This window comes from Berghia stephanieae, chromosome 6 (assembly GCF_034508935.2).
Source record: "Berghia stephanieae isolate SIO BIC M18660-M18661 chromosome 6, UCSD_Bste_1.3, whole genome shotgun sequence".
In the NCBI taxonomy this organism is placed as follows: Eukaryota; Metazoa; Mollusca; class Gastropoda; order Nudibranchia; family Aeolidiidae; genus Berghia; species Berghia stephanieae.
Window position 1 is genome coordinate 30,232,482 of NC_088365.1, and position 26,863 is coordinate 30,259,344.

A 26,863-nucleotide genomic window follows, 5' to 3' on the forward strand; every position below is an offset into this window, starting at 1 on the left:
CCACCAAACTATCTGGATCGCATTTTGACCAGTGAGAAACACCATCGAGAAGTCACAAGAGCTGGGCATCATTGGAAGGGAAGCACAACTTCAACTACTCTCAGACTGGAAGTGGAAACTCCACAAGTCCAGTCACAACATTATTATCATCATCTAATCAAGATCGCAAAAGTTATGTAACCATCTTTTATTACTTTGTCACTGTGATCACTATTCATTGATAATAGATAAGAAACACTCTATTCATTAAAAATCATCTTTGTATTCACATCTTAACACAATAGCTGCTGAGCAACGCGTCATGCGTTGATCGGTCTCTTCGCTCTGTGCGGAGTAACGTAGACTGCGTTGTTTGCATTTTCTTTATAGTTTCGTAGATTTTAGCAGGTTAGACTTTTTATTCCACATTCTTCCTTTTACTTAGGCATTGAGAGTGATTGTTCTTGACTTGAAGGTAGTTGAACGCCGTTTTTCTGATTTACTGAACGTTTTTAGACGATTTTTTACGATTTTCCATTGACCGTGACCTCGCGTGTTTATGTAAACATGGATACAGCTGGTCCGACTGGTTCGTGTGGTAGACCTAGACGCCTCACAGCTGAACAGGCTATTGATTTGTTTCAAACTCTAAATGATAGTGATACTGATTTATCAGATTCAGATCTAGAATATGGTTACAGTGGTAGTAGTGACGAAAGTGAGTCTGAATCTAGATCTAGAGAACGATCAGTGCTACCATCACTGTCATCATGCTTTGGGGGTGTGGCAGGCAGGAGGAAAGATGGGGGGAGGAGGAGAAAAGGTGGGATAGATAGCAGTGGAGATAACAATATAGTCAGAGGAAATGATAGGACCAGTGGCAATGCTAGATCTAGATCTAGATCTCCTCAACTTGAGATTAGTGAATGGAATGAGGTGAGGATGGGTGCTGATCAAAATCAAAGACATGACACTCAGACCAAAACTCACAATGCCTTCAGATTTTTACCCCTAAATGATCCTGGCATAAATTCAGATCTGATAAGTGAAAGCTCTTCACTTTTGGATTGTTTCAGACTCCTATTTGATGATGAAGTCATAAACATTTTAGTCGAATCAATAAATGCTTATGCTGAGAAGAGAATTTCCTCCATGACGGATAACGGAACACCACTTCCAAGGAGATCCAGATTTAGGAATTGGAAACCCATTTCAAAATATGAAATACTGAAGTTTTGTGCCATCAATATGGCGATTGGAATTGATGATCGACCATGCCTGACAGATTATTTTTCAAAACATGAAGTATTTTTTACACCATTCTACTCCAGTATATTTTCTAAAGATGCTTTTTTGTTGATCTACTCCTCGATGTTGCATTGTGGAGAGGCAAATGCTGAAGGAAAATCTAAAGTCGAACCCTTCATAAATAAATTTGTAGAGAAATTCAACACTAGTTTTATTCCATATCAAAATGTTTCCATCGATGAGATGATTGTAGGCTTCAAAGGACGATGGCAATATTTACAGTTCAACCCACAGAAACCATCAAAATATCATATCAAAAGTTTTAGTCTCGTAGACAGCTCAACTGGCTATGTCGTAAATTTACTAACATATTATGGCAAAAACACATCTTATGACCCAGATGCAGACCAACAAGGGGGCCAGGCAGTGCAAGTTTTCCAAACCCTTTTATCCAAGATTGGAAAAGGATATCATATTTATGCAGATAGGTATTACACCATAAGAAAGCTTGTCGACTATCTGATAGAAGAAAGGCATTTATATACGGGCACACTCCTGACTAATCGCCGCGGATTTCCAGAAGCCATCAAGAAATTGTCCCTTCGACACATGGAATCCAAGTACTGGATGGAAAAGGAAGAAAAAATAATGGTAGCTGTCTGGAAAGACAAAAAGGCTAAAAAGCCAGTGGTCATGGTGTCAACAAAAGCTGAAGTAGCAAAATTAACTATGCGAGAAAAAGAAAAGCCTGCCATGATCCACGACTACAACAAAAATATGGGAGGATGTGATTTGGCCAATCACAAAGTTGGTTACCATGGAGTGCATAATCGGAAGAGTAAGAAGTGGTGGAAGAAACTTTTCCATTGGATAATTGAAGTTGTCTGCACCAACGCCCATGTCCTGTTCATTTTGAGCAAGCCTGACGCTGTGAAGAAGCCGAGTCTCAAGAATTTCAAACTCGAGCTCATCGTCAACCTTCTCTCGGAAGCTGCCTCTATCATACTAGAAGAGGAAAGGATGCTAGGGAAGCCAAAACCTGGTCGACCATCTCTCAATCCAATCCCAAGGCTCAACTCATATAATTGAGTATTTGAAGCAAGACAGGAGATGTAAAGTTTGTAGTACCCCACAAAAACCCGCCCACACACATTTTATATGTCCAGACTGTCCAGATCAGCTCCACCTTCACCCCAGAGATTGTTTCAAGAGATGGCACAAAGATGCCAATCTCTTTACTAACTAGAATTATTTTGAGTTTTACCTTTGTAAATAGAGATGAGAGATGAGGGAGTCGTGTATATATTTTTTCATTGTTATTTGGGGAAAAAAAAGACAATTTGTAATATTCATAAATTCAAATTTTTTTTAAGTTTTACATTCCATTTCTTTATACATTTTCACTTCAATATGATGGATTACTACATAATAACTGGATTTCATGGATATAATGCCCTGATCTTGGATTTATATGGAAATTTATGTTATTTTAGGTGAGTGAATTTTCAAAATAACACGTTGAATTGAATCATATAATTGACTTCTTTCTCCTGGTGTCCCTTCTAGTCTCATCTAATCATTGTCTACTACACAGTATCATATTGTCCATTCATTCATCTTTATTTTGGTACCAAACATTTGGGTCTTCTTATCCAACACAGTTCTCACAATGTCATTATATTAGGTGTACCCCAATGCCCTTTGAAAATAAATACACAATTTTTTAGTGAAAAAATTCCGCGGTTAAAGGGTTAAACTACTCGTCATTTGTTCTTTTCTAAGAGTAACAAATAAATTCTGATTGGGGGAGGGGGGGGGGGGGGGATTATATATCACATATTTATTTTATAAATGACTACATGAAATAAGTTAGCTCTTGATCGCTGATCATACCATGACAGATATAGAGAAAATAAATAGAAAAAGGATCAATATCTCCAATCCTAATCGGATTATGATCTAAGAGTGGCATCCAAAGCTTTATCCTCAGCCAAAACTTTATTAACTCTGTCACGAAATCTTGTCTCTCCTTCAATAGATCTGTCATCATTAAAAAAAAATAATTAAAAATTATATTAAAAATAATGAGTTTTCTTTGCAATTATATATATATATATATATATATATATATATATATATATATATATATATATATATATATATATATATATATATATATATATTATATATATAATTGCAAAGAAAACTCATCAAACACATACTTTCCACAAAACTAAAGCTTATTACACTACACAGTCCTTACCCACATCTACTCACTCACTTGAGTCTTAGATTTTCAAATTTCTAAACAATGGAAAACATCATAGTCTGAAACTTTTCAAAAACTCAAATTTGCTTTTTACACGACTCTCTAATTGCTTTTACTTTTAGTTTTTAGATCAGCAGAACGATTTACTTAATCTTCCAGCACTTTAAAATTGAGGCAAACTGGATTAATATTTTAAGGAAAATGTCAATGGTGAATCTAAAAATCGTACAACTGCAGTTTCATTGATCACAATATAGGTAGCTAATACTAATATGCATTTCATATAGAAGGCTAAATATAGCTCAGACATTCATTGACTCATTGCGGAGAAGAGTGAAATTTGCAAATTGACATTGTTTCACGGGAGCTGTAGAAATGGTTGGGAGCAGGTGTACAGCGATTGCCACACTTTAAATAGCACAGTCGGAGCAGAGACTTCAGATTATTTTCAATTTAAAAAAAAAAAAATTCAATAGACAGAAGAGGGTTGATGGATCAATTGTTGACCAATACTGGTGAGAGGATTTACTGTTCTCGCACTCGGATTTACATAATCTTAAATCTTAGGAGATCAGTGAGTATTGAAAAAAAAAAAATGAAATAATTATTCAATTACCATAAGAAGCACTTTGTGGATATATTTAACAATATAAAATTTATAATATAAGAAACAGACTACAATTACCATTTTCTGTTTCTTCATTAAACTGATGATATTCTTGAAAAAATATATTGTCAAAAAATGTTATGACAAATTTTTACCATTTATGAACAAAATGAAGCATTTTGTCAAAATTAACACGGTTTTTGTTGATAATTCATAGTGGCCAACTTTTCAAAGAGCTAAATCGGGACACCCTAACTCACAAATTTATCATGGCCCAAAACTGCAGTATGATTCGACTATTATATAAAATAATCTAGATTTAGAGCTTTTTCTGATCCTTCTTTTTATTTGCAAGTCAAAAAAGCATTATCCTAGGACAAGAAAGAGTCATGTCCATAAACATAAACAGTCTAATTTTATTGTTTTCTCTCTTTTTTTTTCTCCACTTGATAGTCTCTTCGACATGAACAACTTAGTAACTACTTTTACAAGGAAACTTATTATGTATACTTATTAATATGTTTTAATAAAATTTCTGAGGGCAAATAAAATTCATATCCATCCTACTCATGTTTGAATCCTTACTGTTCTGTCAAAAATCAAGGGACAAACACACACACACACACAGATAGATAGATGGATAGAGAGAGAGAGAGAGAGAGAGAGAGAGAGAGAGAGAGAGAGAGAGAGAGAGAGAGAGAGAGAGAGAGAGAGAGGGACATAGAGAGAGAGAGAGAGACAGAGAGACAGAATCTTGAATTTTATTTAAATTTAAACTAATAACTGTATTACTGTTACTTCTATCTGAATGAAAACGGTTACTTATGTAGTTAGTTATGAGAACCAGATAAATCATGCCTTGAAAGAAATTCATTCTCGCAATAAAAAGATTAATAAACCACAACTTTCACTTACTTGAGGACTTCTAATTTGGCCATGACAGCTTCTAAATGTCTCTCTTGTTGAGTAAGCCCATAGGCACTTAGACTGAGATATCCGGCTATCCCCACTAAAGATCTGAAAACCAAATCCAAATGGATAAGCAATGAATAGTATGTTGATTATTCCAAAATAATTTGAGACTTGTTTTTTCCAAATATGGAAAATTCAACAGTGCACTGAACTGGGATAAATAAGACGCTGTCAATAATAAAAGTTTTGCTCACAATATGGAGATAACAAAGACAAGAACTCATACAGTGAAATTATTGAGTAAAAATAAATCTCACTAACAAGGAGATAATTAAAAACCGAACAAAATAAAATCATCTTAAAAAATCAAGGAATCCAAGTGAAAATTACAAGCTATGGCAAAGGCACAAAGAGCCATCACAAGGAAATTTAAGGAAGAGTAGAATTGAATATAAGCAAGACAGATAATTTTTCATCAGATACCAACAAATCCTAACTCAGCTCTAATCATCACATCTCACAACACATATGAACTTGCAATATATCCTTATACTTGTAGTCTTGAAGCTTCTCAGTTGAGAAGTCCTCTCAGCTACCAAATAGAGAAAAAGAACATTTAACAAATTAAGTAAATTGAAAGAATCACAAAGTAAAGGGAATATTGCCATCAATACACCAATTCTAACCACTTACCCAAGAAAACCTCCCACTACGGAACCTGATATAAATCCTTTGAGACCCATATTAACTCTTGCCAAGCCTCCTGTGATTCCTAAAAAGCAAAAATTAAATTGATAAATTTGAGAGATTTTACAATTGTAAAAAGCAAAACGAAAGATGATGGACTCACTCTCTCTCTCTCTCTCTCTCTCTCTCTCTCTCTCTCTCTCTCTCTCTCTCTCTCTCTCTCTCTCTCTCTCTCTTTTCTCTTTGTGTCTGTGTGTCTCGCTCTCTCACCCTAAATTCCAAAAAGAATATAAAATAAATCTCACCAGCTGCTAGTGCATACTCCAAAACAGATGACTTGTTACGATATGCAGAAATCATGGATGACAAAAATCTGATTGAAATGAATGAAATTAGCCCATGAATTAGAATCAGCATTCAAGTTCAAAAGACTAAAAGACAATAAGCAGACATGCCAACCCTTCATATCCCAAAAGTGGAATCAGAACGCCAGAAAATAGGAATTTGAGACAAAAAATAGGAATTTCTTACTAATGGATACCCTATCATAATGAGAAACAATTTTGTCACCAAACACATAAAGACAGTATTCTGGCACAGCTGGCAAAAGTACATAAGATGTATTCGGTAATGGAATGAGGAAGGGGGAAAAGAGTGCAGTTAATTTTTCTACTTAGCTCCCTTTTGACAATCATTTAAAAAAATTACCTTTACTTCACAACCCCCCCCCCTTTTTTTTTTCCCCCTCTTCTTACCGTTGTCATCATTTTCGAAAATTTGAATTTTAGAGACAATGACAGAATAGCAGAAAGGAAGACAGAAAAAAAGTGATTTCGCCAAAAGTGGAAGGGTTGGCATATAAGCAATAAGTCAATCAAATAAAATAGATAATCAAAATTCAGGAAAAAACAAATTTTGTGACTGTAGAAAATCATTCTCATGTATCATATGTATAGAGATGAAGGAATATTGAATGTCATGAAAATCTATATTTTCGTCAACTGTTAAAATCTGAAAAAATGCAAGAATAAATCATCCCAAAAAATCGACCCTTGACAAAGCATTACACCTCTTGATTACATTCAGCTATGCTACTATTGCACTCGGTAACTGGCACTGCATCACTTGCATTTCTGCTTGGTTTGATTACTCCATCATTCACATTTCTGCTTTGTCTGAAACTGTGTCCATCACAGCTTTTCATATCTTATTTGCTACCCCAAAACTTTTCACTTTAACCATTATCATCTGTCAGTCAACTTGATTTCATAAAAAAATTATTAAAAATATGAATAAAGTACTCACAAAAATGATGCTGAAAAGAAAGTGATCTTTGTGGAAAAGGCAGCTGCTTCGCCCCCTGCTTTCATGAAAGTGTGGTCTTGTAATCGTCTCTAAAAACACACATACACAGAAAAGAGAGAAACATGATTAGATATGGGAATTCTAAAGTAAGTCCCAATGAGACAAACATAGTGTCAGTGAGGCAATGTCTCAGCGTGACAGGCTGTCCAGTTTCTCTCTGGAATGATAAATCAAACAAATGCATTTTTAAAAAATACACTGATCAAATGGAGGAGAAAGACTGAAGTCATGCATGCTTCTAATGAATATTAACAGGGAGGACCATGCATTTAATTTTTATCTACATATGAAAAAGAAAAAAAAAATCTGTTTCACATCAGTACTAAGCATTATTCTTGGAACTTAGAAACAGCTGTATTAAGATGCATTTTGGAAATGATAACATGTCATACATTCAGTTTATACTTACGACAGCTTCAAATCTCGTCTTAAAAACTGTTCCCTGATGCTCCCTGATGAATTCTTTTCTCGCAAATCTTGCAACAGGAATATACTTGCAAAAGAAAGTCAGAACGAAAACCTGGACGATGGCAACTTCCATGTAACTCAGCTCAGGATTGCTTTTTCCTCTGTGACTGAAATCAAACAAGAAAGAAATAAAAAGTAGTATTTTAGAGCTTTATAAGGCCCCTGGAACCCTAATTTATCCTCTTTAAGAACCCGACTCAAAATCAAGGAAAAAGATATCAGTTCAAGTTTTAGTCAATGTTGTTAAATCAACGTAAACTTTAAAAAAAAAAAATTTATATTAGTAATAAGGTGTTCAATGCAAAAGGTCTCTTTGCTTGCTCGCATCATCAACATGCTTAAATTAAAGAATGGGGATCCTGAAAGCTCAGTTGGTAGTGCACTGGTTTGACAAAAGCAAAAAAAAAAAAAATTACTTGCTACCCTTTGGATAGGAAGTAGTCTACCACAAAGTACTTTCTGCTAGATCTAATGGACACAGCTACCCAATCACTGCTGGGTGAAAAGGGGAGTCTGAAAAAAATCTCAACTGCACGACTAGGATTGATACCTGTCCTTTGTCTTTAGCTCTGTAAACTGTGTGATTGAGAACCTTATTTTTAAATTTAGAATATAAAGGACTATTTTTAAAAAATCCCTCATTATCATCTCTTTGTTGTAAGTGAAATTTACAAATCTGTTTTTAAAAAAATGAGAATTACAATCATAAACCTACTCTTTTTCAAAGATCATTTTGACCCTCTCCCAGCCAGTTTCCTGTTGTATGTAGGCATGGGCAAGAGTCTCCAAAGCTTTGGTATGCTTTGTTTGTTGTTCATCGTCTTCATTTCCATTCCTTGTTGTGTCCTCTTTGTCGGCAGCATAAACTTTTCCAAAAATGGAAGGCCTAAAGGGGTTGTTAATAAATGAAAAGAGACACCGATTTCTCATCAGACTTCTGTTTCTTGGCTCATGGTAGCCATCTTGATATTTTGAGTGTTTCAGTGTATAGTAAGGGAATGTCAGCTGACTCATTCGTACACTTAGTATATTGATGTTCTCTTGGTCGGCAGAAGTGTTCTCCTCACATTGGGGCCTGTCCGAAAAGGAAGACAATGTTAATAACAGACAGGATGATACAAAACATAGAACAAAAAAAGTGTGCCATCTTTAAAATAATAATAATAATGCAACATAGTTCATTATTCACTCTGTACAATAATTACAATATATTTAGTTATTATGCAAAGACATCTTTGTGACAGTTTTACAGGTAAATAAAAAGTGTTACCTATTATAAATTGATTGGAATGTTTTAGGTAAAAAGTAAAAGGACCAGGGAAATGCATCCCCATGCCCATGCCATATTAATCTTAAAATGATTTCTATATAATATATATTTTTAAATCCGTCTTCCTGTAAATGGTGCCAACATGTTTAGACTGTTTTCGTGAAAAAAAGCACTTTCTCAACCAAGATCAACAAGACAAGTCCAACACATTAAATTAATTAAGACAAGATGATGAGATGATTATGACGATGACAATATAAATATCAAGTTCAAGTTCAAGTTCTTAAGATGCAAAATGCACACTGTGTCTCTCATCGCAAATCTTATACACATAAATGTTATCTATCACACCACACTTATCCTGTCACTCCTAATTTAATCTTCCCACTGTTCTTGTGTATGTGGAAAACACGTTCAAATGATGTGGGGTCTGTGATATCTATTAAGTCATGTGGCATTTTATTTCATTCACATAACGTTCTAGGTAAAAAGCTGTATTCGTATATGTATTTGTTCTTGCGAATGGCTGGGGAAATTTGTCAATGTGATGAAGCCTGGTAGAGTATCTGTTTTTTGAATTGTTAATGTAGATTGGAATGTTTTTATGGCTTTTGACTGTTTTGTGAAGTAGATGTATGCACATGTTCTCTCTATGACTATGAGATTGGAGTGTTGACTATCTTGCTTCGTGTGTCAAGAGCTGCTGTCACACACCTGGGTCCATCTTGCAGAAATCTTGTAGCTGATCTATGATTGTTTTCAATGGCTTTTATGTCCTTATTCTTGTAGGGATCCCATGCAGTACAACCATACTCCAAAAAGTCTCACAAATTGAATATATGCCTGTGGCTTTCTCATTTCAGGACATTGATGAAGATTTCTCATGATGAAATCTAATGTTTTGAAGGCCTTTGTCACAATATGGTGTTCCCACTGCTCTTTTAAACAATTATCCACATTCCAGAATATGGAATGTTTCGAAATGCAAAAAGAAATAAGTAAAGTTAATAAAATATATATAAAAACATAAAATTAACCAACAATAAATAAATCAGTCGTTACTACATATTAATATTATATACACAATATGCGTCGAGTTTCAAGTGGGTGTCATGCCTGAATGGTTAAGTCGTCTGCCCTGGAAGGTTTGTCAAAATCGACGTTGTGGGTTCGAATCCTGGTTCCGCCACTTTTTAAAAATTTATTTTTTAAAATTCTGTCCTCTTTAAACAGAGCATTGCAAGGGATAACTGGATTTGACATTTGATCACTATTTATTTTCTTGTGTTAAATACCACTTGATATTGACTGTTTTGGAATACAAATAACCACTGGTATATTTTTTTTCAGAATATTTGGTATTTTTCACGCCTAGTTTGGCATTTTGCATAAAATCTTTCTGCCAACTTGTTACACAGTTACATGTGTCTACGAAAATTTGTTAACGACAGCCAAAATCCTAAAGTCTAAAGCTAAGCTCACAAGTTTATTCACCCAGTGGATGTTATAAAGAAAGGCTATATGAAATTTACGGGATACAAATATATTCAGAATGTCAAAATGTATTTTGTCCTTTTGATTTACATGCATGGCACAGCACTTTTCTGACCGTGCCGTGACCGACTTGACCTCAGTCTCAGTAAAGAGCGCCAGTGCCAGTACTCATCATTCAGCTGGTTGGGCTAGTTGAAACTTCGGCTTAAGCATTTTCAGATAAGTACCTCATTTCCATGCATTTATAGCAAAATGTCTTTTCTGAATTGTTTAAAACCATGGCTGAAGTCTTATTTTAGAAGAGAAGCCTAAACAAGCGCCCACAACCAAGGAGAGGAGAGGACAAAAACGAAAGTGAAAGTTGAATCTTCTTGAAATTAGAGAGTGGATGAGCGGAAAGAGAGATATTTATTGAGTAGCTTGTACTTTATGTTACAAAGGAGGCTTCGGATGGGAACAATACAGGCAATGGACGTTTCGGGTACAAACCTTTCGTCAGCACAACAATAAACAAATAAATGTTGAAAACAAATAAAATGAAATGGAGTGTAAATTATATCGCCTGCACCCGCGACGATCTTGGTCCCTTTGAGTTTGAAGCGAGTACTCTCTACCAACTGACCTGTCGGGATTTAAAGTGGTATATTCCTCTTTATTAATATTGTTTTTGTTATTGGCTGAAGAAATGTTTTGAGCCCGAAACATTTCGTTTTTTGATATTGTTCTTTGCTATTATATTCATTTTTGTATAATACTTTTTACACTCCAGAGCTTCTAGCAGCTTAGTATGACGATGACAATTATGTATAAGGTCAAAAATATTATTAGGAAACTTGAGGTGAGTTTATGTTTTATAAAACAGAATAAATACACTTAGATAGTTTCATAACGTGCATGAACCCAAAATTTCAAATTTCCTATCACTTTAAATTTAAATTCACTTTTGTACCCCCCCCCCCCCCCCCCCCCCCAAAAAAAAAAAAACAAAAACAAAAAAAAAACCAACCCCCCCCCCCAAAAAAAAACAAAAACAAAAAAAAAAACAAAACAAAAACAAACAAAACAAAACAAAACAAAACAAACCAAAACAAAACAAAAACCACAAAAAAAACCAACAAAAAACAAAACAAAACAAAAAAAAAAACAAAAACGAAAAATGAACCAAAAAAAAAAAACAAAAAAAAAAAACAACAACATACAAACAAAAAAAAAAACAAACAAAACAATCCAACAACAACAAAACAACAACAGCAAAAAAAAAAAAATAATAAATAAACAAAAAAACACACACACACAAATGCAAAACAAACAAACAAATAAAAAAAAAAACAACTAAAAGTTCGTAATTTCTGTCACGTTACTCCACTTTTCGTGATCCGATTAACCCCAACATAATACCGTTTCGAGAAGACAGGTCACTTTTAGGCATCTACCTCATAATATCAGTTTGATGCAGCGGGTCACATTTGATCAATTTAGCTAGGAGTCGAGGTTTGCAACATGTTTCAAAATGGTTCCATTGACTCGCGCTATTTAATATTCCCGAGAATAGCACAGCCAGATGGGAATGATAAATTAACCAATTGACTGCCGTGTAGGCTACTCTGGTGGGAAAAAAACCCCTCGTATTTCGAAATCCTAGATTTGAGAGTTATAATAATAATAACAATAATAATAATAATAATAATAATAATAATAATAATAATAATAATAATAATAATAATAATAATAATAATAATGATGGTGATGATGATAATAATAATAATAATAATAATAATAATAATAATAATAATAATAATAATAATAATAATAATAATAATAATAATAATAATAATAATAATAATAATAATAACAATAATAATAATAATAATAATCACTTTGTTCATCCCCAAGAGGAAATTTGTCTTCAGGGTCTGGAATAATCCAGGCGTCAGCCGCAGTGCAGCGCCGCCAAGTGAGTTAGGGCGAGGTGACTTCCTCATGGCCACACAACGAGGAAGGTAGACGAACTCGGTACCTTTTGGGTACGACGCAAAGACCGTACAGCTGAGCCACGCGGCATCCTAAGATAAGGGTCATTTAAATCGATGGATATTTGAAGGACGCCATTCTGGCCAAATATTAAATTTTCTAGAGTAGGTTTGCCTAGTGAATTGGTTTAATAAAATTAATTTATTAATAATGAAAATGCACAGTTTCCTTACATTTCCAATGCGAAAAGCAATGTTACCGACGCACGTTTATGCATTGAAAGTGAACAGCTGAAAAACAAACAAAAAAAAAAACAAAAACAAAAAAAAACACACAAAAAAACAACCAAAAGCAAAACAAAGGAAGAGCATTTCTCAACGAATGCAATGTTTGTTTACTTTGAAAATCACTTCCCTCTAGAAGCTACACCATTAACAGGCAAATAGGGAGAAGTTAATTTATTATTTTCATACAAATGGCTGAACCGTGGGATCCAGAAATTTGTCCGTTCAACCGGAATTGTACAGGATGGTTGGGCAGGAAAAGACCAACTATGCTGACCAATGCTTTACTAATTCGGGTGAGTTTTTAAATACAATAACTAGCAATAACAATAATGATCAACGTGCACATAATTTGCAGGTCTGATAAACTAATATAATTATTGGGTTGTTTAAGATTGTTGGAATGGACGACAATGTTTTGTGTTGTTTTGAGAATATTTCCATTACAACCGATGATAAGTTAGGTTATCAAACCTGCATACAAGTTCATTAATTCACTTTAATGATATTAATAATGATGATGATGATGATGATGATGATGATGATGATGATGATGATGATGATGATGATGATGATGATGATGATGATGATGATAATAATAATAATATAATAATAATAATAATAATAATAATAATAATAATAATATAATAATAATAATAATAATAATAATAATAATATAATAATAATAATAATAATATAATAATAATAATAATAATAGATGATGATGATGAAGATGATGATTGATGATGATGGTGGTGATGATGATGATGATGATGATGATGATGATGATGATGATGATGATGATTTTGATGATTTTGATGATGTTTGTTATAGTCCACTTACTACGCTTGTTTTAAACATTGTGCAGTCTTGACAGTCTTTGTAATATCCCGTTTACACCTTCTATTATGATGATATTATTTCTTAGTCTTCAGGCTAAGATTGCTTTAAACACTAGTAGGGAACCTGCAATATTCGGGAATAAAAAAAAACAGACTTACGAAGACGCAATCATCTATTTTAATTATTATACTATTGCATTATGGAAATTAACATAGATCAAGATGAATCTTTTGCGCTATCAACGATAAAATAAGCCCGGTTATAAAAAGTATGTAAGTGCGCACTACCTACTTATCATTATGCCCTAGCAGATATTTTAGTCAACGGGTGATGGAATTACCCTTAATTGGATTCAATCGTCTGATGTCACGTCGCCTAGCAACGGCGGCCATCGTGGTTCTAAACAAAGAAAATCTGTACTTTTTATTCCTCATGCTGTCTAGAACTTTTCATATGTCTTGTGATCAGAATGTGTAAAAGTCAAAACATGATCAGATTTATAATGGGTTTTTTTTCCCCCTTCTGGGTACGCTTTTATGCTCGTCGGAGAAATATTTCACAAGGGCGTCCGCAATAGTTTAGAGGCAGTTACTAAGCTACCATGTGTCATTACGAGGGAAGTGACGTTACGACCGTTGAAGCGCATTGGTCTTTTAAAAATGCATTTGCAAGTTACCCAATATGTAAAAAATATTTTTATAATTTTTAGATTTGCGAGTATTTCTGTGCTCGTTGGAAAATAATTAATATGATCTGTATAGAACAATTTTGACCCAAACCCATTAAAAAAAAAAAAGAATAGATTTTATAGTCTTGACAATATTTACAGTAACCCGTTCACACATAAAGAGACTAAACAATCTTTACTATATGTTTTTTGTTTTGTTTTGTTTTTTTTTTTATTTTTTTTTTTCCAAACAGGACACCGTTGGGAAACCACTAACTAGAGGAAGCAAATTACCTCCCCTGAATCACACATACGGTATGGTGCTCACAGATAGAACTCGGACTGTGCAGGACGGTGAGCCAAAATCGACACTATAAAATCATCAGTTTACTTAATGATGTTCAGCAGTAGAATCAGCAGGTCAACTGCAAAATAAATAAATAAATAAATAGATAGATATATAAATAAATTTTAGAAATACTAATAAATAAATAAATAAATAAATAAATAAATAAATAAATAAATAAATAAATCAATCAATTAATTGATTAATTAATTGATTAATAAATTAATAAATGAATAGATAATACAAAAATTGAAAAATAAAAACAATAACAAAAACAAAAAAAACAAACAAAAATAAATAGATAAAAATTGAAAGATATAACTGCTTACAACAGCAGTTTCCATACTACAGATAAAAAATCGTGAAAGTAGGATTGATATCGAACAAAATTTGTGACGAGCTTTTAAGATCAAACTTACAAGATATATATCCCATTTACGCAACGTATACCTTGATAAACGATATTTCATTTTTCTATAAACGAAAAAATAAATAGATAACTAAAATTACCACTCTGAAATGAGTTTGCTGGTTTTGATCCCCCCTTTGAGCCTTATTAAACTCAAACAGCTGCGGTCTCGTTAAAAAAAAAAGTATCAAATCATTAAGCAATTATAAGCCTTTACATAATTATTTTTCCAATGATTTGTCAAAACTATCTGTGGCAGCTCTCCAAGGATGGGGATTGATGAATATCCCGGACGATCATTTCACTGCCAACAAGGAGCAGGTATCATGATTTAATATTTTGTTATGATTAATGATAAATATTATGATGCTGGCAATGGCAATGATGATGATGATGATGATGATGATGATGATGATGATGATGATGATGATGATGATGATGATGATGATGATGATGATGATGATGATTAATGACGATGCTGCTGATGATGATGCTGATGCTGCTGATGCTGCTGCTGATGATGGTGATGATGATGGTAATTATGGTGTTGAGATTGTCATACAAAATCATACCTACCAGTCGTCATGTCCTGTATGGAGGAAATGGAATTTGGTTTAATGTGGCTTGTGAAGACCATTGAGCATGGTGATTTCATGAACATGTATTACGTAGATCGATTTTCATATTTTGATTTTTCGCATTCATTTTATTTATAAGGATATTATCGAGGTTATGATGGAACAATTTAAATGAATAAATAGTCAATGAATTATCCGAGACGACTTTGGTTATGTTGATGATCTATACAATATCAATTCTCTGAAAATTCTTTTAAAAAATCATCATAAAGATAAAAATTTAATTTATCGTCGTTTCGATGAGCATTTTATTGATTAAAAAAATAAAAAGATTCTCAATTTATTTTCTAAGGCATTTTTCACTTTCTTCACTTTTATATTGTTTCACCCTACACATTATAAATTCTTTTTTATCTTTGCTCTCTTTTTTTACAACATTGTTCAAGTTTTGATTGCAATTAAATTGTTTTATATTTTAAAAGAATTGTTAGAATACTTTATTTGATTTGGGTTTTTAAAATGTCGGCTGAGTTGCTTGTGAAGGCTGTAATATACAATATGTGACTGATCGTTATGACTGGGTTAACCGGATGCTTAAAATTAGATTTAGATACTAGCCAAAAGAAATGCCTTTATTCTTATCATTGTGACTGAACCAATTAACTGCCAATAAAAAGCAATATGAAATTGAAAAATAGCTTAAATATAATGAAAGAAAACAGATAATGCGGATGTTTCGGGTTTCCCCTTTTTCAACAAAACACGATGAATGAAACACTACAGACGAATGAGATATGTAAGAAAGCCGTACTTTGGAAGGAAATGTATTTAGAAAATTGGCCAGAAAACTACAGCCACCACCGCATCATCATCACTACCTCTAATACTACAACCACCACCACAATATCATCACTACCACCACTACCACAACCACCAGCACCACATCATTATCATTACCTCTACTACTACACCACCACCAGCACACCATCATCACTACCACTACTACTACAACCACAACAACCACATCGTCATCACGACCACTACCACTATGCAACCACCACCACAACCACCACCACCACCACCACCACATCATCATCACCATCACTTCTAATACAACTACAGCCACCACCACATCATCTTCACTACCTCTACGACTACAACCACCACCACAATATCATCACTACCACCACTACCACAACCACCAGCACCACATCATTATCACTACCACTACTACTACACCACCACCAGCACACCATCATCACTACCACTACTACTACAACCACAACAACCACATCGTCATCACGACCACTTCCACTATGCAACCACCACCACCACCACCACACATATCATTACAACTACTACTACAACCACCACAACCACATCGTCATCACTACCACTACTACTGCAACCACCACCACCACCATATCATTATCATTACCACTACGACTACAACCACCACAACCACATCGTCATCACTACCACTACTACTGCAACCACCACCACCATATCATCATCATTACCACTACTACTACAACCACCACCACCACTACTACTACAACCACCACCACATCATCATCACCATCACTACTACTACAACTACAGCCACCACCACATCATCTTCACTACCTCTACGACTACAACCACCACCACAATATCATCACTACCACCACTACTACACCACCACCAGCACACCATCATCACTACCACTACTACTACAACCACCACAACCACATCGTCATCACAACCACTACTACTGCAACCATCACCACCACCACCACCACCATATCATCACCATTACCATCACAATATCATCACTACCACCACTACCACAACCACCAGCACCACATCATTATCACTACCACTACTACTACAACCACCACCACCACATCATCATCACTACCACTACTACTACAACCACCACAACATCATCATCAACACCACTACTACTACTACTACTACTACTACTACAATCACCAACACCACATCATCCTCACTACCACCAGTACTACAATCACTACCATTAGGTTTTGGAGCTTTACTTTATTTGAAATAAGGAAACTTCGGAATGTATTTGGAATTGTGTTTATATATCATAATATATTTCTAATCAGTTATCTATTTAGAACTAGATACTATACAATATGTTTGCCAAATACCATTCCAATTCCTTTTTCTTGTTAGCGGGAATTCCTCTTTCGGCATTGAAATTCCTACGAGTGGTGTCTGAAATTCCTGTGAGCCAAATTTAAAGTTGGTGTCTCTTTGCTATGATGATGCAGTGAGTGTGAGAGAGCCATCACTACACACATAAACAACAGACACAATTTAAAAACATAACTATGACACGCAACCACTCACACACGAGGCTATACTATTTATCCTTTTCTCCATATAGAACAGGACAAGACAAACAAGAGCTTGACTCTCTCTACACTTAGCATTGATGTTTGTCGTCTGACGAGTTCAACTCTCGGTCGACCTGTCAATATTCCTTTTTGCCTAGGACGTAATCATAAATAATGGAATGTTGTGTGGTTTTGACCGTGAAGAAAACCTTAAGAAGTCACATTTATATTATTTTAGAGACATCGTTTTGAATAATTTTGAGTTAAACGAGCGAACAGGAAGTTATTTTCTGAGATTTCATGAACGGCCGATTAGCGCTTGTTTACTATGGTAACGTAATTCCCAGCCCATGTCTCAATGGAGGATATTTTTCTCATCGAGGCCGCTGGTTGGCTCGTACGGTTTCCATTGGGTAAATTCCTTGAATTGGAACAACCTATCAAGACTACATTCGTTTTAAAAAAATAGAATTCTAATAATAGCAATATAGAGCATCCTTTCAATTGTTTGTCTATAGTTCCATTCTTAAATTCTACATTTTATATAAGATTACAGTAGAGAATGAGTGATTATATCAAATGATTACACATGTTTAGTGAACTGTCAGCAGTATTTTATGGAAAACAAGCTATGAAAACCCACGAAACCTGTTCGACCAAAAATAGAACATGATACAATTTCAGTAAACGCGGCATTAAAAAGTAATAAACCATCGCATCATTATCCTAACCCTCCTTAATTATTTGTTGTGTGCCAAGACGTTCAACGGAGAACGGTAAATATGCTCATATAAAGGGAATGGGTGGCTTGATGCCGCTTGAAATTAATGGATCTATTTGCTCATTTGAAGACGAATGATGATTATTTTATTGTTGATCTCAATAAGTATATTGATATTTTTCATTTCTTGGACAGATAAACATTCTTACAACATTCTGAATATCTGAAATTGTTCTGATTAACCGTCATGCGTTTCGATTAACCAGTAGAAAATATACAGGAAACGTTCTGTCACCGACAGATCGTCCCAATTAACAGAGTATTCCGCAAAAAGCGGCGTTCCAATTACCGTCTTCAACCGTATGAACTAAAAACATTTGGTTGCTTTCCACAGTTGAAAAAAGCCCAGCATAGGAAAAAAGACTATTTTATTGATAATGACGAGGTTGAACGTCCGCCCACGCCTATGCTGAATCACAATCAAGATTATGGAGTCATAAACAAGTAAGTAGTCATGGTCTTTCTCATCTTGGCTATTTCCATCCTTTACTTTACATTAGTTTTGTTTAGTTTTGGATTTTTTGTCGAGCTTAAACTTTAAGAAGTTAAAAGGCGCTTGCAAAATTTTAAGGTTTTATAAATGTGTAGCTAGAAATAGGTTTCAATTCAATTTAATTTTCCCTATAGGCTTTCGCCAATATTTTACGTTTGATGGCAAAATAGTTTATAATTATTGAGTGTGTTCGTGTGTGTGTGTGTGTGCGTGTGTGTGTGTGAGTGTGCGTATATATATATATATATATATATATATATATATATATATGGTAGATTGTTCTGCAAGTAACAGCTCTGTAGGAGGGGATAATTATCTTGTTTATATTATCTTGTATGGTATCATGTCCCATCCCCCGTCCTCATACTCTCTCTCTCTCTCTCTCTCTCTCTCTCTCTCTCACACACACACACACACACACACACACATATATATATATATATATATATATATATATATGTGTGTGTGTGTGTGTGTGTGTATGTGAGAGAGAGTGTATGAGGACGGGGGATGGGACATGACACCATACAAGATAATATAAACAAGATAAGTTATGCCATAGCTATACATGTATACCATAAAGAGTGTACCCTGACAAATTGCTGTTGCTCGACAACTTTTTATAAAACTGAAAATCCAAACTTTACAACAAACAATATTCAATGCCAACTTGGTTGACACGTAGTATATGCAGCGATCAACCCAAAAATTCTATAAATGGAAGCTGCACAATCAATTGCCTTTTATAATAAGCAAAATGTAGTAGAAAAGACATCCATTCATTCTTTCAACACAAATCAAGAGATATTAAAAGAAAGCAATAAAATGATCTTTGGCCTTATTACGCGTGAACTTTCTATTTCACAAGAGACCCTCAAAGTGCTCTTTGTTCTTTAGCAAACAGAAATTGATACATCTTGCAACGTTTTCAATTGTTCTTTTGCACATTTCATGTGTCACGCCTCTTACCACTATCGTTATCTCGTCTTGTAATTTAAGGAGTGTTTTAGGAGAATTAACAAAGATTCGGTTCCATTTGGAAACGTCAAGCGAGTGAAGTTCAGGGCTGTGAGGTGTTGAACCCAGATGTTGTCAGTCTGGAGTGAGATAAGTCTGTCTTGAAATGTTTCTTTCAGAAGTCGAATAGTTTGATTTGTGGTGTGTGGAATCACCCCATCTTGTTGAAACCAAACATTCTCAATATTGATCCCTTTCCTGTGGAGAGAAACATTGACAGTTTCGTTGTCCAAATTCTCAAAGAAAAGTGGAACGGTGACCATATGACTGTTCGTCGCTCATCAAATGTGATTTAAGAAGGCGACATCCGGGTATCATTTTTTCTCTTTTTCTCGTTCGTTCGATCGGTCCCTCGATGGGGACGATTTCGTTAAAAGTCCACTCGTAGACTCTTGAGAGGTCTCTCAGGTACGTCTGCAAATTTTGGATGTGCGCCCATTTTCGACGTATGAAAAAAAAAATCTATGCTAGAGAAACAAAATATCTATGAATGGACTACGGAAGGCATTTTGAAGTTAACATTTTAAAAATATTTTCTTTTGGTCATACACGAGTCATGTTCTGGCATTTTTAATTTGGTAAACTTTTTATGTTAGACCATCTGCAATTAGTTATTGTAATGGTAACTACAATACAATGATGATCGCGTTGGTTATAGCTATATTCATATCAGGATGACTGCGATGACAGTGTCTGTGAATATAAGGAAGCTGTTTATAAACTGCCAGATGAAGAGTATGTCATTTTCAGCAAAGGCAAAGCCACAGAATGAAAGGGAAATTGATTTTGGTCCACATTGATGTCAATATAAAATACAATTACAGTATAGTGGACATAGCCTACGTACACTGACGTTGGCTACATACACATACCCACACACACAACCGCACACATGCTCAATTGACTCTTGAAAAGAATTTATCAATCAAGTGGAATCAAATATGATTTCACAGCAGAGAAGGAAACATGAAAAGACAACGAAGAGAAAAGGAATTCATCAGACTTACATCCGGCATGCGTACCCAGTTTAAGACCACTTAAAGTTTCATTTTTAGACACCGGAATGGGATCACAAGAGAAAAAAAAAGGTTTCAAAGATTCAAAAATACAACACATACATACACACATACAACACCCACACACACACACAAACACAAACACACCACACACACAGATACACAGACACAGTGTGTGTGTGTGTGTGTGTGAGAGAGAGAGAGAAAAGAGAGAGAGAGAGAGAGAGAGAGAGAGAGCGAGAGAGAGAGAGAGAGAGAGAGAGAGAGAGACTAATCTTTCAGAAAAACAAAAACAAATAAAGAAACAAATAACAAAAACAAAAGAACGCATAATAACAAGAATAACAAATGCACATCCTATAGCATAAATTGATTAAAACAACAACAACAAAAAATAAAAAAGAAAGAAAGAAAAGAAAAACAGATTGAAAGAAAAAGAAAAAAAATCTTCTTCCAGGAAAGAAACACATGGCCAAATAGGGACAGCAGATATTATACGAAAAATAACAGGGATTGTGCCAATATTATTATATCAACGAACTCACAGCCTCCCTATGAACAAGGATTTTGAAGATTTCCTTTATTTGAATTTCATCATCATCATCATCATCATCATCATCATCATCATCATCATCATCATCATCATCATCATCATCATCATCATCATCATCAGCAGCAGCATCTCATTGCAACCACCACCAACACCAACACCATCACCACCACTACCAACACCACCACCACCACCACCACCACCACCACCACCACCACCATCACCACCACCATCATCATCATCATCATCATCATCATCATCATCATCATCATCATCATCATCATCATCATCATCATCATTATCATCACCATCATCATCCTCATCCTCATCATTATCATCCTCAACATTAACATCAACAGGGTTTACTCGGAAACAATGGACGAGATCCTCACCAATGCATTCCAGAAACAATTTTTAAAGGAAACAAAGGCTGGCAATAAATGCTATATGGAGGTAAAAAATTATAATAAGGAACACAAGTGTGATGTAAAATAACTGCTTCCAATCTCATTGGAAGTGTAAAACCTCTTTCTGGACGACTGTAATCTTCTGGTTTCAGAGTGATGGCATCTTATTTTCTAGTCATAATATTATCCTCACTTTTTAGGTCCTAGGAATTTGCCTATACATCCTGCTACTAAAATAGTTATGCCACCTTATGATTAAATATGTAACGTATTCAGTACAGCATTAGTCCTCCGAAGGACTGGTTACAGACACACTTCCAATCATTCTGGAACCGGAAAAGTAGAAGGGGTGATGTCTCTGTCCTATTATAAAGCCATTTTGATGTCCCTGGCCTCGATGACACCGCCATATGGCGTCTCATCGTAAAACGAAATCAAGCGATAATAAGCGTAGTCAGCGTTGCATGGGTAAAAATAATCGGACCACTTCATTAAAGAGATCATTTTACACATATCATCTCACTCGACTCAAACGTGAATCAGTTCCTACGGTGACGGTCGTTGTTAGAGAGCTTCTGATAAAACAAGGACGTCAAACAGGCGACTTGTACAATTGAAATTTGATATCATAATATGACATCACCTCCACCTCACGTCTTCTCCTGAACACAGTGGTCGTAGAAAAGACATTAGAGATGATTTTGCAGTAAAGGCCCTCAATCCAGATGTGTCATCAGATTCCCGTATTTGTATTGGGCTGTCAATCCTTGTCCATTCCTTTACATTATCAATCCAGAAATATTTTTTGGCGGTCCTATCCTTCTACTTCCATCCAATGTCCATTGCATAATGGATTTTTGCCAATGTTTCATTGTAAGAAACATGGCCAAACCAAAATAATGTTCTTCATTTGCCAAAAGACAAGAGGGATTCCAGTGGCCATGTTACAGAAACAAATATTCTGTAAACATCTTCATTCGACGTATGGTCTTTCCAGATGATGCCCAAAATGCCCTATAGCATTTGTTAGCGATTGAATATATCCCTTTTAGGATTTATGAGGTTAATGTCTAACTTTTACTACCATATTAGGCGATTATTATAAAAAGTGCCTCAAATAATTTAAGTTTGGAACGGAGTGCCAGTGCCATGTTCTTGCTCAGGGAGCATGGTACCAAATTCCATTGTCATCATATAATTCACGATTAATGCTATGTGTACTTACACTCTTATATGTCCTTCAACACCTCAGTCAGGTACACATTCACATCCGAGTCAATGAGTTAATATGTGATTCAAGTCTAGCGGAAGACAACTGCGCCACGGTAGGCGTTTCTATCTTTATCACCTAACTGGTCACTAGTTTCACCTAGTGTCAGTTGATTCGGTAGAAGTGCCTGCTTCATTTACACCCATTAAATCCCGAGAGACATCGTCGTTACGGATCCGTTATGTTTTCAAATTACCATAAATTTGGACCCTGCATGTGAAGGTTAACAACTTTTGGATGTGAAGAGTCCGAACCTTATTCTATAATTTAAAAAGTAGTCTTTCAGAGCACTTAGGCCCATTGACCCAGAGTTTATACCGATTTCTATCGCATGAAAGAGACAATAACAATTAAATGCTATCCTTTGGATAGGACGCTAGTCAATCGCAAAGTACTTTCCGCCAGATCTAACAGTCCTAACTACCCAATCACTGCAGGGTGGACAGGGGGGAAGGACGTGAAAAAAAAATTCTCGACTACGCGTGGGATCATGGTGCCTTTGCGCGTGAAGCAAATGCTCTACCAACTGAGCTATCTGAACCCCCTAAAATACAATGACAAAACGCATTCCGTCGTTTTGTCTAGAACACACTTACTTTATAATACATCAGGCTTGAAACATTTTTTTTTTTGACAAACCGGGATATTATTCATTGATCTATTATATATATCTATTGTAAAAGATTTTAGGGCTACATGAGAAAAGTTATTATGTCAAAGTAAGGCAGTCTGACGCTTTCACACTTTCAACCCTCTCCTTACCATCTGCAGGAAAATCGACACATTCAATACGATTCAATAAGCATTTTTCTTTTTCAGATTTGTTTTGTACTTCATAAGATATGAAGAATAATCTTTAGTAACCTATAGCCGTAAGAGCATAAAGCTGTTACTGTTATAAAAGCTTGCTTTGCTACACACAATCATGTATAGTATGTCCTTATACTTATGAGTTTGAGTGTAAAGAATTACATTTTTGTTTTGGGTTGTTATGCCATTTTGGGTAAATCCTGAAAATAGTCGGGAAGGAGAGAGTTTAAAAGTGTGTTGGGAATTAGGCTGGGGGGAGGGGCGGGGGGGGGGGGGGGGGATATTGGATTGAAGGCAAAATGCAACGCTATAATTTGATTTATAAACTAGTGATTATGTTAAACGGGTTACTGGGATCTTAAGCTGAAATCCATTTTGAATCATCTTTTTCTTCAAGGCGGCTAGAGCTAAAGAAATTAAAGAAAAAGAACAATTCAAACCAGGTTACAGTTACGAAAATCGAGCATGTCTGCTCAGGAAAAGTGCCCAGTTTGATAAAGTAGAACCAAGTGAACCTTGGAGGATGAGGAAATTCCTTGATGTGAGTAATTGAAATCACTTCTTCTTCTTCTTCTTCTTCTTCTTCTTCTTCTTCTTCTTCTTCTTCTTCTTCTTCTTCTTCTTCTTCTTCTTCTTCTTCTTCTTCTTCTTCTTCTCTTCTTCTTCTTCTTCTTCTTCTCTTCTTCTTCTTCTTCTCTCTTCTTCTTCTTTCTTCTTCTTCTTCTTCTTCTTCTTCTTTTCTTCTTCTTCTTCTTCTTCTTCTTCTTCTTCTTCTTCTTCTTCCTCTTCTTCTCTTCTTCTTCTTCTTCTTCTTCTTCTTCTTCTTCTTCTTCTTCTTCTTCTTCTTCTTCTTCTTCTTCTTCTTCTTCTTCTTCTTCTTCTTCTTCTTCTTCTCTTCTTCTTCTCTTCTTTCTTCTTCTTTCTTCTTCTTCTTCTTCTTCTTCTTCTTCTTCTTCCTTCTTCTTCTTCTTCTTCTTTTTCTTCTTCTTCTTCTTCTTCTTCTTCTTCTTCTTCTTCTCTTCTTCTTCTTCTTCTTCTTCTTCTTCTTCTTCTTCTTCTCTTCTTCTCTTCTTCTTCTTCTTTCTTCTTCTTCTTCTTCTTCTTCTTCTTCTTCTCTTCTTCTTCTTCTTCTTCTTCTTCTTCTTAATATTATTATTATTATTATTATTATTATTATTATTATTATTATTATTATTATTATTATTATTATTATTATTATAGTTTAAAAATGACAACAAATATAAATAAAAATTTTGTGTTCTATTGGTTATTACTGTTGCCATTATCATTACATGTGTTGTACAAGTACTATAACGTTTTTAACCAATGCAGGTTGAGCCTCATCTATCAACATTCAGAAGCCCTGGAGCCCTGGTAAGAGCTAGGAAGGCTGACAACTTCGAAAGAGTTGGTCGTGACGGAATTTGGGGTCACGGGATAGCCACAAAGGCCAAGAGTTTGTGCTGATAAAACATGTTATTAAATGAGAACTAACAGAATGGAAGAAGAAAATGTGGGTTCTGCCCTGAGCCAATTTGACCTTATGGTCAAATAAGTATAGGTGATATTAGTTTGGTTGAATGCTCACTTATTCTGCCAGATGGACACGTCGTACTTAGACGCAAAACAGGTGTAAACGTTAATGCAAATTGTCTGTCAGAGGGACTTAATTGGGAACAAAACACCCAAACGGGAGATTTAAAAACAATAACAAAGAGCCAAGTGACATCCGTTTTTTCCCCATTTTGTGATAAATAGGAGAAATAATGTTTCTATAATTTTCATGGATTTGTTACTATGAAAAAATACTGAGGAAAAAATTATTTAACAAACGTGAGCTGAGAAAATCTGTGGGCCTGATTGTGGTGATTTATGTCCTCAAACTGGGTAGTACTTACTGTCAAAATTGCGTATGAGGCTGTGCCACCCCATCTTTAAAAAAACAACAAAACCCCCCCCCCCCCAAAAAAAAAAAAAACCAAAAAAAAAAAAAAAAAAAAAAAAATACAAAAAAGAACAACAACAAAAACAAACAAAAAATAAACTAGAAAAAAACAAAACAAAAACAAAACAAAAAAACCAAAACAAAACAAAACCCAACGAAACTAATTTTAAAAGAACACAAAAAACCCCCACAGAAAATCTACAAGATATAACATAATTAATAACACAAAGGACATTTTTCTGATTAAGTTTGTAATATCAATGACACTCCGTCTGAAAACTGAAAAAGAGATCAAGATAATGATATCAACATCGAAAAAGGAGGACAGGTGATGGATGGGAATTTCTATACGAAACTGCCAAAAATTATATCAAAAGTGTGATACATTTACGTTTGAAATTTAAGTACAATGCGAACGTCTCAAGGGCTGATATATCGTCTGTTGGACTTCATCAATCAAAACTATGAAAGTGTTCTGTCATGACTAATCGGTTAGAATGAACACGTTCTTTTAAAAATTAGGGATGGGAGTCAAATTGTTGCGTACAGCTAATGTTAATTTTTTTCCCAATGACCACAGAATTGCTGGCAAGTCTAAAAGTTAAAAAAAACAAACTATTTCTTACAAATTGATGTATGACAAACTTGAAAACATTTTCTTATATAGAATTTCATAACCAAATTTTCATAATTTCATAAGTCAATATTATTTTTTATAAAATATCCATGGCATAATGATCAGTCCTTTTATGTTGTGAATCTCCACCTGGCCGCCTTGTTGCGAAATTCATTTGCCTGCACCAACAGACTTTATTACCGGACTGATATTTCG

The 26,863-nt window shown here is 34.9% G+C and overlaps 2 protein-coding genes across 6 annotated transcripts; one reads left to right on the forward strand and one right to left on the reverse strand.

Moving 5' to 3' along the window:
• Positions 1–488: 488 nt before the first annotated feature.
• Positions 489–11,233, reverse strand: LOC144974832 (complex I assembly factor TIMMDC1, mitochondrial-like). 5 transcript variants are annotated; one of them, XM_078918163.1, is made up of 9 exons: positions 10,527–10,619; positions 9,520–9,738; positions 8,251–8,610; positions 7,477–7,642; positions 7,008–7,096; positions 6,008–6,075; positions 5,709–5,787; positions 5,019–5,120; positions 489–3,267 (listed from the first exon to the last, which is right to left on the reverse strand). In XM_078918163.1, exons 3-9 carry the CDS (start codon positions 8,547–8,549, stop codon positions 3,180–3,182), a joined length of 891 nt encoding a protein of 296 aa, XP_078774289.1. In that variant the 5' UTR covers positions 8,550–8,610; positions 9,520–9,738; positions 10,527–10,619; the 3' UTR covers positions 489–3,179. The 5 variants fall into 5 exon arrangements, with proteins under 5 accessions (XP_078774289.1, XP_078774285.1, XP_078774287.1 ...); XM_078918159.1 differs by lacking the exon at positions 9,520–9,738 and having other exon boundaries at positions 10,527–11,233; XM_078918161.1 differs by lacking the exon at positions 9,520–9,738 and having other exon boundaries at positions 10,338–10,622.
• Positions 11,234–12,569: 1,336 nt separating this feature from the next.
• On the forward strand, positions 12,570–26,032 carry LOC144974822 (cilia- and flagella-associated protein 77-like). The gene is made up of 7 exons (XM_078918145.1): positions 12,570–12,850; positions 14,319–14,418; positions 15,079–15,140; positions 18,858–18,967; positions 21,959–22,052; positions 24,484–24,627; positions 25,419–26,032. Exons 1-7 carry the CDS (start codon positions 12,746–12,748, stop codon positions 25,551–25,553), a joined length of 750 nt encoding a protein of 249 aa, XP_078774271.1. The 5' UTR covers positions 12,570–12,745; the 3' UTR covers positions 25,554–26,032.
• The last annotated feature ends 831 nt before the right edge of the window (positions 26,033–26,863 follow it).